The sequence below is a fragment of the Stegodyphus dumicola genome, chromosome 12 (assembly GCF_044657685.1).
Source record: "Stegodyphus dumicola isolate Sdum_Otavi_A_Nest chromosome 12, ASM4465768v1".
NCBI lineage: Eukaryota > Metazoa > Arthropoda > Arachnida > Araneae > Eresidae > Stegodyphus > Stegodyphus dumicola.
This window is the reverse complement of record NC_140779.1, coordinates 81,489,724-81,506,009: the sequence shown is the minus strand read 5'-3', so window position 1 is coordinate 81,506,009 and position 16,286 is coordinate 81,489,724. Positions and strand designations below refer to the sequence as shown.

The 16,286-nt window shown below is 31.3% G+C and overlaps 1 protein-coding gene across 1 annotated transcript in view; it reads right to left on the bottom strand.

The window, feature by feature from the left end:
- Arp6 (Actin-related protein 6) overlaps nucleotides 1–14,554 on the bottom strand; it is a 56,155-nt gene extending 41,601 nt beyond the window's left edge. The window contains exons 1-2 of the mRNA XM_035371881.2: nucleotides 14,328–14,554; nucleotides 14,105–14,222 (exon numbers count right to left, since the gene is read on the bottom strand). Of these exons, the coding sequence (XP_035227772.2) occupies nucleotides 14,105–14,222; nucleotides 14,328–14,422 (213 nt within the window). The 5' untranslated portion in view covers nucleotides 14,423–14,554. The remainder of the gene's footprint in view (nucleotides 1–14,104; nucleotides 14,223–14,327) is intronic.
- Nucleotides 14,555–16,286: the final 1,732 nt, after the last annotated feature.

The following is a 16,286-nucleotide window of genomic DNA, read 5'->3' as shown; positions in this document are numbered from 1 at the left end:
CAAAATATCAATACAGCCACAAATCTTATGTTTCCCATTGATTCTTATTGAAATATAGGAATAATGTAAAGAAAAATAAATAACAGGTGCACTGTGAAACCAGGAAGAAACATAAATAGTGCCAGCGAAAAAACCAATAAAGAAAAAACTCTGAATATTGATTTACTTTACATATGTAAGGTATATTTTAATGTTACAACAGTTATTTGAAGTTTTTGCCACTTTCCTATCTCTTGTAGCTTCAGCTTACAAATCCTTACCAAAATGAGTTCTTAGAATCACGTTAAACACAAATGAGAAGTAGAGCAGTATTTAAGTCAAGTTAAACTGACTTTGCCAGAGTTAAGACTCCTGAATAGCGTGCGTTTGCCTTTTGGTTTGCTCGATCATATTGCGTGCCTTTTGATAGCTTCGCTAGCTAATTTAATATTACGAGCCAACTAGTTCAAAATTCTAGTTAGAAACTTCAGCTAAATCTCTTTAGTTAGTCATTAGTTCTTATTTCTTACATTCTGAGTTAGAGCCCAAATGGAGACTTTAATGTACGCTCTGAGAAAGGGGCCAATTGTATATCTTTGTTCAGAGCAAATAAAAGGTAATTAACCCTTCTTGAGTTCACGTTTCTATTCTTGTACTAAAGCAATTATTCACTTAGCAGTTCACTAGGTTCCTCGACATTACATTTTAACAACATAAAAGTGAAAAACTGTACAAACAAATGAATTATTCTGAAGATTAAATTGCTTTAAAATATAGGTATATTTTCAATGGTATTTTTCCATCAAATATAGGTTATAATTTCTTGTCCGACTTCAGATATTAAACTGTCATCTGTATTACCCCAATTAATCAGGAATTAATTAATTAATTATTAAATTCTTAGCCTCCAATATAATGCATAATAATATGGCTTCTGAAGAACAGTGACATTAGTGCCCGACTCCCTTGAAATTGATAATAATTTTCAAAATCTACATTAACTCATTATCCATACAAAATTTCTGACACATAGCCTAAATGTCATTAAAATATCAATTCTACTTATCAAAAGAACAGGAAGATAATATATTTTCATGTACACTGTGAAAAAAAAAAAAAAAAAAAAATTATATATCTTGTTCTACTGTGCCGATTAACAAAATCCAAGTTGTGTTTTTTCATGTCTCAAAAGCACATCTTAGGATATATATTAGATTTATATATAGCATTGTTCTAATATAGGGATTTTGACACACAATCGGACATTTTCTGCAAATGACGTCAATTTTTTTCATATTTCGATTCTATGACTCAAATTATGCCTAAATATTAAATTTTGTAAAATTTGGTGTGAAATTTACAAAGAAATTCAAAAATTTATCTTGCCATATTTTTTTCAGTTTGCACCAAGAATAGTTTACAACGCGGACTTCTTAATATATGGCAACCTATTTTCCTTTCCCTTCTTACATTGTGCACCAGAGAGAAAAGTCACATCGTTCCTAATTTTAACAAAGTGCCTAAACCACATTTAATGTTTTATCGCTTTCAACAAATATGCCAAATTTCAAAACGTGCCAATACATAAATTCACGTATACCTTCGGACATTTTGAATAAAAAAACTTACATTTTTTGCAGGTATGCTTAGAAATACATCTACTTGAAAATGATAAAAATTTTATAGGTTATAATTCAAAAGTTTTTCAAAAAATTTATAAAAATCATTTAAAAATACAAATTTTAAAAATAAATCATAAAATATGGGCAAATTTGATTTGAAATGAACCTAAATTTCAAAATGTGAAAGGAAGAATCAAATAAGTTTAATAAATATATACGAAATTCAATTAACATTGAGGAACTAAAATTTTGAGAGCTAATTCTTTAAAAACTACTCATGCGATTTTTACGAAACTTGGCTGTTTGGCATCATTCGAGTCGTAGAATCGATATATGGAAAAAAATAAACTGGCATAACATTTCAGAAAATGTCCGATTTTGTGTCAAAATATCTGTATTAGAACAATGCTATATATAAATCAAATACATATTCTAAGTTGAACTTTTGAGACATAAAAAACGGAAGTTGAATTACGTCAATCAGCCCAGTAGAATGGGAGTATAGAACTGTCCCATTTTTCTTTTGTACAGCATACAAGCCAAGAATTTTTGGAAATTTTTCTAAATCTAAATTATTGGGTTGGCTTTATGGATCCACTCCTGCAAAAGATGTAGGTACTTTTCTAGTAGCCAAGTGCAAATGATAAACTGCCAACAATTGCACATTTTGATTTCCTCAGTTTATATTTCTTAACCTTAAAAATAAATAAATAAATAGAATGAGTTATTCATTTTACAAAAATCAGTTATTTTTCTTTCCAAAATTGTTTACACTGCTGCTTTGTTACATCATCAACAAACCGAAAAATCTGATGCAAAATTTGAGTCAGGCTAAAGGAAAACGACTACACGCTAGCTTTTTGGAATCTCTGCTAATTCAAGACTTTTTCCCCCTTTACTCTCAAACCTGTTTTTTTAGTTAGGAAAAACACTGCGCAGCATTGTTAGAATTTAATCAACAAATGTAATTATTTATAGATTGATATTTGCCTTCAGACAAAAAATATAATGACACAGAAAAAAAGACTGGTACAAATACCACATATCATCTACAAGACAGCAAATGAATGGGGACAATATACTAGCTTCAGACAGGGTTACCAGTGTTAAAACTATTGTCATAGGTGTTTTACTTTACAGCTTTTTGATTGGATAATATGCTATCCCTTTTGACTTTTATCGCAAAGTTGTTGTTTCATTTATTGCCAAGTTGTATCATTTATGGTAACCTGAGTAGTTGACTCTTATGGAAATCCTATTATGACATAATCATTTGCATTATTCAGGGAAATTTTGAATCATGGGATGTTTTGCAAAGGCTTTTGTGGTGTGTGTTGCTTAGAAAGTACATTGCTTGCTCCATTGTTTAGACGGTACAATGGCTGAATGTAGTAGGATTAATTTGAAGTTTCTGTACAATTTGGAATGAAAGGGAAAAAGTACATTAATTGTGTAAATGAAGGTTTACTTAGTAGCCATGCTCCGGAACTACGTAGTATATTTTTGACTCTTATTTTTGTGAATTTCTGTGGCGACGCCGATATACGGATTGTAGTTCAGATAATTTTTAGAAAGTATGCTCTTAAGGAATTTTGTGTGCCACAGACTGAAGACGAACGATTTCTAAATAAGGTAAGGGGATTTTTGCTTTGTGTAGTGCTAAAATACATAACAGGTTTTTTCTTTTTTGCGTTATTTTATTGTTTGGTTTAAAATGTAGCTTATTGAGATTATGTATTTTTTGTTTGCCTCTACTGTAGAATTGGGTGCTCCTTTGACTTTTTAAGTGAAAATACAAGAACAAACTCAAGGAAGTGCGTAAAGCATTGTTTGTGCAATTCGGAGATTTTTTTTAAAAGTGAAAATAGGTTGATGTGTACATGGATAAAGTCAAGGGAGTGCACAATGCCATTTTTGTGCAATTCGGGGATTTTTTTAAAGTGGAAATAGGTCGATGTGTACATGGATACCGAGTTTGTGCAATTCTTTGTCTTGTTACTTTGGCTTTATATAGCGGCAATTTCTGGCTCGAAAATTGCCATTATGAAAGCCAAAATAATAAGTCAAAGAATTGCACAAATTTGGTATCAATGTACCGCCAAAAATCGCCAAGGGGTACCCTAAAATATGCTTTTACCGAACATTTAAAAAAAATTTTTATTTTGGCTTATGCACGGATTTTGAATTTTAGGCAAATTTTTTAAGAAAAAAAAAACTGCATCCTTAGCTTATATTCAGAAATATACACTACTACAATTGCACAAAATTTGATTTTGAAGGACCCACAACAAAAGTAAAAGAACATTTAGAGGATTCTTTTAAAAAGGTTCATAATGGTAACCGGTGTTATAAAATGACTGGCTTTTGCTGTCTCATTTCAATTTTAATATCAATGCTAGATAAAATGCTGCTGAAATTTAACTATTACAATGCAAAATTTTATTCTTTAAACTATTGCACTTGCATATTATAAATACTGTATCACAAAAATAAGACAAGTTTATGTAATTTTTAGTTAGAGTACATTTAAGGGTGTCCATTGGATTATCGCTAAGTTGTTTCATTTATGGTAACCTGAGTAAGTGAATGTTATGAAAACCCTATTATGATGTAATTGGTTGCATTTGCAGTGAATTTGAATGATGGGAAAATGTTTGCAAAAGCTTGTTTGTGTGTTGTATGTTGGTTAGGAAGTACATTGTTACTTTGTGGTTTACATGGTAAAATGGCTGAATGTGGTAAGATTAATTTGAAGTTTTTGTACGATTTGGAACGAAAGGGGAAAAATCATTAATTGTAAATGAAGATTTATTTAGTAGCCATTATAAGTGTCCTGTTTGTATGAAGGAAATGCGTAGGGTCGAATATTGGAGGATATTTTTTACTCTTATTTTTGTGAATTAATGCGGCAACACAAGTATAAAGATTCTAGTTCATATAACTTTAGGAAGTTTTTGGATGCTGTTAAGGAATTTTGTTTGACTGAACACACGGAAATTTCTAAATAAAGTAGGTGGATATTTCCTTTGTGTAGTGCTAAATTAAATTTCCTTTTTCATGTTATTTCATTGTTTGATCTAAAATGTAGTTTATTGAGATTATATATTATTTGTTGGCTGCTCCTTTGACTTTTTAAGTGAAAGAAGATCGATGTGTACATGGACAAAGGGAGTTCACAATGCCAAGTTTGTGCAGTTCTCTAATGTCTTTTAACCTATTTTTCTGTGCCTTCATACTGAAAATTTTCTGAGATATGGAAAGTTTTTTAATAAGAAATTCTTTTACTAAAGTATAAAAAATGAGTGAATGTTTATTTTTCTTTTCTTTTACATAGGGCATTCAGAAAAGAATGGTGCAGTTTCAAACATAACCAAAAAATTTAATTTACACCTAACAGTGACATAAATAAATGGAATAATGAATATTTAAATTAAAAAGCATACCATAAAATTTAAAACAAATAGAAGAGGAGTATGTTAATGACAGTGAAGTATATGGGAGACTAAAGAGATTACATTCTGAGCTGAATTCTTCATAGTTATATACAATTTTCACTTTTAACACTTTAACGACCGTTAGCGGTTCAACAGCATACGCACATCCGATCAGCCACAGATTCTCCCTGTCCTGAATAACTGTCAGGACAAGCTGATTAAACATCTAAATAAAACTCTTCAGTACCATTTTTTTTTGCTCATCGTAAATGGTAAATTTTTTTAAACGGTGTGAAAATGTGGGAGTTTACGAAGCAATGCATTTGACATAAGTGAGCAATGTACCTCAATACTAATAATAAAATGCAGATGATATAGGAAATGGCAATTGTTTATTGCCATGGCTACTGATTGATAGGCTATTTTTGGTGGCCCCGAGAAAAAAGCCATTGATAGGCGTTGGCGATAAAAAGCCGATTAATAGGCTATCGGTCGGTAGGCATTGGCGATAAAAAGTCAATTAATAGGCGATCTGTCGGTAAAGTGTTAATACATAGATTAATCATAATCCACTGTAGCTTACTAATCGTAAGCAATACATAATTGAAATTTTGTAGACAGCACTTTTTCTTTGCAACCTAACATACACCTAATTTTTATTTCTTATTGTTGTAAACAGGCCACTGAATTACAACTTTGGGCATCAATAACTAAACATTGACATTAAAAAAGGCAAAAAGAAGATGCATTAAAATAACAGAACTACTTTTAGTCGTTCCAAAAGAATGATTGGCATGTCAAAAAGAATGATCAGCATCAGCTCAAACTACGCCAACATGCAATGATCCAATTCGGTTGATCTTTACAATATGGTAACTGGTAGTTTGGCGACATTTTGGAGGCGATAAAGGTTACTACCTGGCACTTTGGTAATAATGTGAGCAGTACTCAGTTCCGATTACGCATTATTTTGTGTGAGGGAAATGAGAGATCATGGGATATGTCATGTGATATTAATGGACGAATTACGGTTCTTTAATCGGAAAAGGGGGGAAATCGGGAAAAAATCTGGAAATTTTCTATTTGGCTTTATTCTGTGTTGTGTGAAACAGTGTTCGTGAATTTTTGGATCCCATGGCCGTAACTAAAGTGAATTCAAAATGGATATTTATGTATGTGCTCATTTATATTTTAAGTAGTGTTTTTGAATTTAATTATATTTTAATTAAATGATAGTTATTTTGTGAATTTTATGTTTGTAGGAATTTGGTATACGTTTTAGTTGAAGTAAATGTGCATGGAAATAATTTAAATATCTGACAAAAGTATTTGTAATGGTTGCGGTATGAATTCGTTGGTGACGTGTATAATGTAATAGATGATTTATAGGTAAAAGTTTTTGGATATTTTATTTATTTTATATGTGGAAATGTTCATTACTTTTTCGCGATCAGGTAATTTCATATATGTTCTTTTTACCGGGTTTAAAGATAGAGAAAATTGTCATGTATTTTCGTGAAATTTTTCTAATTTATGAGAAAAAAGCAGTGTACATGGATATAGTGAAGGGTGTGCGCAATGCCATTTTTGTGCAATTCTGGGATGTTTTTTAAGTAAAAATAAGTCGACGTGTACATGGTTTAGTGATATTTTAATTAAATGACAGTTATTTTGTGAATTTTATGTTTGTAGGAATTTGGTATACGTTTAAGTTGAAGTAAACGTGCATGGAAATAATTTAAATATTTGATACTAAGTATTTGTAATGCTTGCGGTATGAATTCGTTGGTGACGTGTATAATGTAATAGATGATTTAGAGGTAAAAGTTTTTGGATATTTTATTTATTTTATATGTGGAAATGTTCATATTTGGAAAGGGTAAATACTTTTTCGCGATCAGGTAATTTCATATATGTTCTTTTTACCGGGTTTAAAGATTGAGAAAATTGTCATGTATTTTCGTGAAATTTTAATTTATGAGAAAAAAGCAGTGTACATGGATATAGTGAAGAGTGTGCGCAATGCCATTTTTGTGCAATTCTGGGATGTTTTTTAAGTAAAAATAAGTCGACGTGTACATGGTTTAGTGATATTTTAATTAAATGGTAGTTATTTTGTGAATTTTATGTTTGTAGGAATTTGGTACACGTTTAAGTTGAAGTAAACGTGCATGGAAATAATTTAAATATTTGATACTAAGTATTTGTAATGCTTGCGGTATGAATTCATTGGTGATGTGTATAATGTAATAGATGATTTAGAGGTAAACGTTTTTGGATATTTTATTTATTTTATATGTGGAAATGTTCATATTTGGAAAGGGTAAATCCTTTTTGCGATCATGTAATTTCATATATGTTCTTTTTACCGGGTTTAAAGATTGAGAAAATTGTCATGTATTTTCGTGAAATTTTTCTAATTTATGAGAAAAAAGCAGTGTACATGGATATAGTGAAGAGTGTGCGCAATGCCATTTTTGTGCAATTCTGGGATATTTTTTTAAAGTAAAAATAAGTCGGCATGTACATGGTTTATGTGTATGTGTTATTTTGAAAAATGCGTAAGGAGTATGGTATTGTGCACTTTTTCCCAATTTTGCAGTGAATATTTGTCATGATTAAGCAGTTTTGTTAGATAAAATTTCTAGCATAAGTGTAATTCGGCTAGTAGATTGTTGGAAGAAGTGTTCAGTAGATAAAAAGAAAAGAAACATGTCTTTACTTCGTGAAGACAAAATGGCGGTGGGAAAAAAAATAGAGGGTTGCTGTAGGAGAGTTGGTCGCCAAATTTTCGCCAAAAAAACGACAAGTTACCATAATGTAAAGATCAACCTCCAATTCCTCTACAAGTCCAGGAAAACTTAGAAAGATCAATTCACATTAAGCTGTCGGAGACAATGCAGTGAAATAAAAATAATGTGTATTGATGGTTTCAGAGGTTTATTAACTCTTTCGCACCATGAGAGGACCAAATCTGTTTTCCTCAAACATCGAAAGGGCCCGTATGTACGAATTTCTCTAGGAATGGTTTTCCTTCCCCCATGACAAGTAAAATGCTACAGCCCTAACAATAACCTAATTAAAGTAAAGCAAGAACTTCTTTCTTGGATGCTTTTACCACTGTGGGCAGATTCCCCTTGGGACTGGATTGCAACTTCGGGCATCAATAACTAAACATTGACGTGAAAAAAGGGAAAAAGAAGATGTATTAAAATAACAGAACTACTTTTAGTCACTCCAAAAGAATGATTGGCATGTCACTTAACAACTCCGGAAAGCAATGCGCAATGTACCAATGTGATGGGGGAAAGCACTAAAGTCAAAAGTCTTTAATCCAGACCTCAAAGCTACAAACTTTCTGCGCATGCGTAAGTGCATGATGCGTTTACGCATGCGCGTTTAATGTATAATGGACGGTATAAGCTAAGCTTAGAGCAATTTTATCAAAGTAAGCTTGAACTTTGTATTATGTCAAAAAGAGTTTCCGATTCTAGAGCTGCCAAAGGATCTACAAAGTGAAAGCATGTTTTGATGTCCATCAAACAAAAAGTGGAATTGCTGCAAAAAATGGATAAAGGCAAGAAAGTGACAGAGAGGTGATTAGTTTCTCTAACCATTCCGAAATCTGTTTATCAATTTCACACTGCTCTGCGGGGGGAGGCGTCGCGACACGCAATGAGCTGGAAGTTGATCTGTCAGCACTATCCTTATCTTCAGGGCAGATGTTTTTATTTTATTCGGCTTATAATTCCTTACTAAATGTAGTATTTCATCTCGATGTACTTCGTCTTTGATATGATTTAAATCAAATTCCTCGTCATTATATATATCACGAATACGCATCAAATAGTTTTCTGGTTGCAATTTTCTAATTTTGTCTATGCGTAATGTATGCTTTACGCATGCGCGCATTGAAAGAACTGTTTAATAAGTAAACAAATAAATATTAAGCTTTTTTTTGTGTAAATTTTGATACCCCTTAGATCATAATTGTTCTTTATTTCATAAATTACAGTTTCATATTTTTAATTTTATAATTTCTGCATGCCATCTTACCAGATTTAAATTGCTGATCTATAGCACCGAGCATATATATCCGGAATCACCGAGGTCCCGACGAGTCCGGATTAAAGACTTTTGACTGTATATAAAAAATGATTCAGGCATTCGGGTGACCTGCTAATGTCTGAATGATCGGGTGCTTTGAGCGATTTCGGTGGGAAAGAGTTAATGGCAGCTGCAATATGTAGGACCAGACACATCTAGTAGATGATCAACTGTCAGAAAAGGTAAAAAACATCACCAAATAAACTGGAAATAAATGAATCTGTTGTGTCAGAATTTGGTTCTAAAAAAGACTAAAATTCATTATATTGCTCAGGATAATAATTCAGAATTACAAGAAATTTGCTAAGTTTATGGAAAAAAGACAAATCAAAATTAAATTTTTTCTAAAAATAATATAAGAATAGTAAAAAATGATATACTGAAATTGTCTCAACGATCCATTTTAAGAAAGACCTCTTCAGCTGCATGTTCACTCTCTTTTTCTGTAACATTTAACCAATACGCATAACATTAAAAAAATTCAGACTTTTGTTCAAATCTGAATATTAAATACAACATTTACAAGGTACATAATTTAAACAAAATACGTTTCTGAATTCGGTACCCATAACAGAACAGTACTAACTTTGGGCTGTTTAACATCATACTATGTACTAAACATCATGGGTTAGACTAGATTTAAGGGTGCCCCTTGTATTATCCCAAAGTTGTTTCATTTATGGTAACCTGAGTAGTTAAAAGTTATGGAAACTCTATTATCACGTAATTGGTTGTGTGATATCGGTGAATATGAATGATGGGAAAAGATGTGTAAGGGCTTATGGCATGTGTTGAAGAGGAAGTACTTTGCTTTTTTGAGGTTCAGAAAGTAAAATGGCTGAATGTGGTACGATTAATTTGAAGTTTTGGCTAATCTTTGGAATATGGTAACAGGTAGTTTGGCGACATTTTGGTAGGCGATAAAGGTTACTACCTAGGACTTAGGGAATAATGTGAGAAGCACTCAGTTCTGATTACGCATTATTTTGTGTGAGGGAAATGAGAGATCATGAGATATGTCATGTGACATTTATGGACGAATCACAGTTCTTTAATCGGAAAAGGGGGTAAATTTGTAAAAATATCTGCTGCACTTTATAGCATTAGCTTCATTCTATGTTCTGTGAAACAGTGTTGCTTAATATTTGGATCCCATGGCCCTATCTAAAGTAAATCCAAAATTTTTATTGTGTTTATGTGTAATCCAAAAGAATTGCTTGAATGGTGTATGAGTGTAGGATTAATTGCGGATAAGTATGAATGTCCAACATAAGGGAATGAAATGAGATTGTGTGAAAGGAAGGATATTACAGATAAGTTTGAATGGCGGTGCAAGAAATCTGGTGAAAATGGACATTTTGTGAAATGGAGTGTAAGGAAGTGTACGTGGTTTTCTGAAAGTCGTTTGAGTATGGGTGAAATTTTATTAATTTCTTATTAGTGGGTGAATAGATTGCCAGTTGACTACTGGATTATTGATAATCTATAACAAAAGTTTATCCGCCATGCAATCAAGATTGTGAAGAAGATTAGGTAAGTTAGTATTTTTAATCATTTGAGGATATTATTTTTATGCATGTAAGGAATAAATAAATTAATATGGTATTATTGGGAAATTGTTATTAGCAATGAATTAGTTTAAAGTAATTAGGATTGTAAGCTAATTTTTATTAATTTAATGTATGTGCTTATTTATATTTTAAGTAGTGTTTTTTAATTTAATGATCGTGATTTAGTGAGTTATATGTTTGTAGTATTTTGGAATACGTTTGAGTAGAAGTAAATGTGCATGGAAAGAATTTAAATATTTGACACTAAGTATTTGGAACCATTTTTAATGTTTGCGTTATAAATTTGCAGGTGATGTTTATAATAGCTAATTTAGAGAGAAAAGTTTTTTGATATTTTATTTATTTTATACGTGAAAATGTTCATCCTTGGAAAGGGTATATACTTTTTTGTGATCAGGTAATTTCATATATGTCCTTTTTACCGAATTTAGATTCACAAAATTTTCCTTCATTTTCGTGAAGTTTTTCTAATTTATGAGAAAAAAGCAGTGTACATGGATATAATGAAGAGTGTGCGCAATGCCATTTTTGTGCAATTCTGTGATGTTTTTTTAAGTAAAAATAAGTCGACGTGTATATGGTTTAATTATGTTTTAATTAAATGATAGTTACTTTGTGAATTATATGTTTGTAGCAATTTGAAATACGTTTCAGTAGAAGTAAACGTGCATGGAAATAATTTAAATATTTGACACTACGTATTTGTAACCATTTTTAAAGTCTGCGTTATAAATTCGTTGGTGACGTTTTATAATAGATAATTTAGAGGGAAAAGTTTTTGGATATTTTATTTATTTTATACGTGGGAATGTTCATCCTTGGAAAGGGTATTACTTTTTCGCGACCAGGTAATTTCATATATGTGCTTTTTACCGAGTTTAAAGATTCACAAAATTTTCCTGCATTTTCGTGCAAATTTTTCTAATTTATGAGAAAAAAGCAGTGTACATGGATAAAGTCAAGAGTGCGTGCAATGCCATTTTTGTGCAATTCTGGGATGTTTTTTTAAGTAAAAATAAGTCGACGTGTACATGATTACTGTGTATGTGCGATTCTGAAAAACGCAGCAAGAAGTTTGTGATTCTGCACTTTTTCCCAATTTTGCAGTTAATATTTGTCATGATTAAGCAGTTTTGTTCCATAAAATTTCTAGCGTAAGTGTAATTCGGCTAGCAGATTGTTGGAAAATGTGTTCAGTAAATAAAAAGAAAAGAATCATGTCTTTGACGCCGAAACAAAAAGTAGAAGGTTGCTGTAGCAGAGTTGGTCGCCTAATTTTCGCCAAGTTACCATAATCCAAAGATCAACCGAAGTTTCTGTATGATTTGGAACAAAAGGGGAAAAGAGTATTAATTGACTGGTGTGTAAATGAAGGTTTACTTAGTAGCCATTATATGTGTCCTGTTTGTATAAAGGAAATGCGTATGGTCGAATGTCGGAAGATATTTTAGACTCATTGTGAATTCATGTGACAATGTCAATATACAGATTCTAATTCAGATAATTTTAGGAAGTTTTTAGATGCTGTTAAGGAATTTTGGGCTAATCTTTGGAATATGGCAACAGGTAGTATGGCGACATTTTGATAAGGCAATAAAGGTTACTAGCTAGGACTTTAGCAGTGTACATGGATAAAGTCAAGAGTGTGCGCAATGCCATTTTTGTGCAATTCTGGGATTTTTTTTAAGTGAAAATAGGTCGATGTGTACATGGATATTGTGTATGTGCAATTCTTAAAAACGCGGCAAGCAGTTTGCAATTCTGCACTTTCTCCCAATTTCGTACCTAATCTTCGTCATGATTAAGCACTTTTGTTCCATTAAAGTTCTAGCATAAGCATAATTCGGCTAGCAGATTGTTGGAAAAAAAAATTGAGTAAAAAAAAAAATGCCTTTACTTTGTAAAAACAAAATAGTGTCAAAAAAAAAAAAAAAAAAAAAAAACTAGCAGGTTGCTGTAGCAGGGTCGGTCGCCAAAAAATCGCAAAGTTACCATAATCCAAAAATTAACCGAATTTTGTTTGACTGAAGACACAGAAATTTGTAAATAAGGTAAGTGGATATTTCCTTTGTGTGGTGCTATAATGAATTTCCTTTTTTATGTTATGTTATGTCCTTTTTTATGTTATTTGATTGTTTAATTTAAAATGTAGTTTACTGAGATTATATATATTTGTTGGCAGCTCCTTTCACTTTTTCAGTGAAAATAGATCAAGATGTACATGGACAAAGTCATGGGAGTGCACAATACCAACTTGGTGCAATTCTCTGATGTTTTTTTGAGTGAAAAAAGGTTGATGTGCACATGGACACTGAGTTTGTGCAATTTTTCAACTTGTTATTTTGGCTTTGTGTAGCACCGATTTTTGCGCCAAAAAGTCGTCGCTGTACAAAGCCAAAAGAAAAAGTAAAAGAATTACACAAACTCAGTATCCATGTGCTGCCAAAAATTGCTAAGGGACACCCGTAATTTTACGGTATATTAATATAATATTTTTATTATATTAATATAAAATATATAATATTTTTATTATATTTATATATAAATTTTATATAATATTTATAATTAATATAATATTTTTACCATATCATATTTTATTTCAAAACTTGAGCTTATATCACTAAAACTATTGCTGTTGGCAGTTTTTTTTTTTATTTGTGTTCCAGGGATGCTCCCAACTACACCCTCAGTACAACACATGTGAACAATTCATTAATAATTAACCATTCATGAAGCTCAGAAAATTCTTTAAAGTCTGAAAAAATCATCAAAAGAAAAACAAATGCTCTTAATATGAATTGATTTTTTAGTTCATGGTAAAATGTGCACCCATTTTTTCCATAATATATCATACAGTAAATATTGACAAAATTCCAGACTTTATTTACAGTGCTTTCAGTTATTTAAAATTAATAGCTGTTAGATAAATTTCGCTGGATCCTTTTATTTAAACAACATGTGCAATTTTTTAGCATAAATACAATTTCTAGAACTATTAAAAAAACTCCATTTTTATACTAAAGTTTCCTCATAGTGCTTCATGAAATTTTATAATTATAATGAATTTTTTAAATTTAAAGTAGTATTAAGAGAAGTAATTAATATTTTCACGATTTTACTATCATCTATGTTTTATCACCTTTTACATAATTCTGAAATTAAATAAATAAGTTCATGTATAGGCATTTCTGCTGTATTAAATCTGATTTAAAATACCTTAAAAAATTACGTACAAGAAATTGCAAAAGTGCGTTCAGTAATAAATTTATGTCGCTGTGAATGTAATAAGAGTTCATATTAGGAACAGATTTCCCAACACTTTTATCATAAATTTAGAAAGACAAATGTATTATCGTTTCAAAACTTCAGAATTAAATAAAAAATAACTAACTCTTTGGAAAGGATAAGTGTAATATAATGCTGAAAAATCCTTGCATTCATCCAGCTGATTACCAATGAACTGCCGCCTTCGTTCACTTTTGGCTTTCATAATACAATTAGGTATAACTCTATTAAATAAAAATGAACATTATATTAAAAAAGTTCGAATTATATTAAAACAATAAGTATATAAATACAGTATTTCGCTTTCAAAGTTTGGAGGGAAAGGAAACCTCGGCTGAGAATCGGATGAAAATCCTGCTTTTGCGGTATATCCACCGTTATCTAGCACAAAAACATTTGAAGCCATTTCAGAAACGGACGGCATTATACAAGTTTTGAATGTGACAAAACAAATCAAGATAAAAATTCTATAGCATCTTCCAACTATTAATTAACATGCGCATTCACTATATAAGCGAGAACTTTAGATACTTTAGATGTACACTAAAGTCATGTTGCCAAATACCAAGTAACAAATTGCAATTCGAAAGTGCATTTTTAGTCTCTTGCGAAACAGCCTTCACCTCTCAATCCTTTTTGTCTTCATTCGCGTCCAAGGATAGAACTAGACCGTCAATGTCTATGTCTATGTCTTATCACTTAGTAAGAGGCAATCGACCATTAACGGCCTTTACCAGTACATGATACTTGACTTTTAAATGCTTGAAGAATCGAGTAAGTTGTATCCAATAATATGGAAGTACTTGTTCACATGCTGTGCTGGAACTCAGAGATTACTAGCGACGGAGGCTCCTGTGCCGCCGTCCGTAGAATAAGTAAACTTTGAACAAAAGAGGTGCTCGTGTGGCGCCATCTATTAGTAGTGATCAAAAGCATTTTAGTTAATTGGAGCCCTGGTTGTGCCATCTCTTGCAGGATATATTGTAAGGCATTTTTAAAATTTCATAAAAATTATTCTTTTGATAAGCAATAATTGGCAAGTAAAATGATGAAAAACACAATTTGCAGTACATTGAAACGTTTCACAAGAGTAAAAACTATTTACACACAAAGACTACCTGCTTTGGCAGAAACAAAGTCCATATTGCTTTGTAATTTGATAAGTAAATCTATAAGTAAATAAAATGAAGTAAAATCTTGGCTAACAAAGAAGAAAACAAAAATATATACATTACCACCGACTATTATGGTGAATAGTGCGGGGCCTCTTGTGGCGTTGTTCAATTGTGAAATCATAGTTTCCTAGTTTTTTGATGATATTCTTAGGATGACTGTCACATTTCATAAAAAAGTTATGAGAAGCTTTTAGAATTTCAGAATCCGTGGGTTTAATTTTTAAATCATTGTGAAGAGTGCTGTTTCGTATGAATCAAGGCGCATTTGTAATTATCCGGATGGCCTTGTTTTGAATTCTTTAAATTTTTTCGCGATGAGTTCTTGCAGTTGCAGCCCACGCTGGAGAAGCATACAGTAAAATCAGGCGGATAGCTTGTAGATAGATAATTCTTTTTGTAGCGAGACTAAGTTTAGAATTTCTCCCTATGAGTGCATAGATGCTGCCTATTGCTTGGTTAGCTTTTATACAGATATTTTCGATATGGTTTTTGAAGGTTAGTTTTTGATCGAGGTAAACGCCTAAATATTTAACACATTTTTCATTTGGGATGGAGATATTATTAATTGTGATATTGTTGAGATGTCTTCTGGAAGGGTAAGGCTACTTCCATAGTAGCTCTATGGAAGGGTTCTTTTGGAAATAAATTGTAGTGGATTTTTTTTCATTGATTTTAATTTTCCAAACGTTAAACCATAGGAAGATCGCTGACTTATTCCCAAACCGTGGAAAAAGTTTCACTCCTTATTTTTATGCTTCATGTTTTATTGAACATTTTGTTTAATAACAGATTAATTTTTATCAGTTTATGAAACAAAAAAAAAAAAAAAAAAAAAAAAAATTTCGTAGAGAAATACGTGTTTGCAATGTAAAATTGTATGCTTATTTAAAATCTGCTTAAAGCCATAACGTTTTGGAGAAATTACATAATTTTGTTTATTCCAACGAAATTTAATATTTATTAGAACTCTTATTACGGTAAAGTAACAAAATATTACATGAAGTTACAATAGGTAACTATAAAGTTTTTATTTACTTAAGGTATTGTAGAAAATTGTAACTGTAAAAAAAAGGGCAGACAATCAATACGAATAATAAATAATACACTTACTAA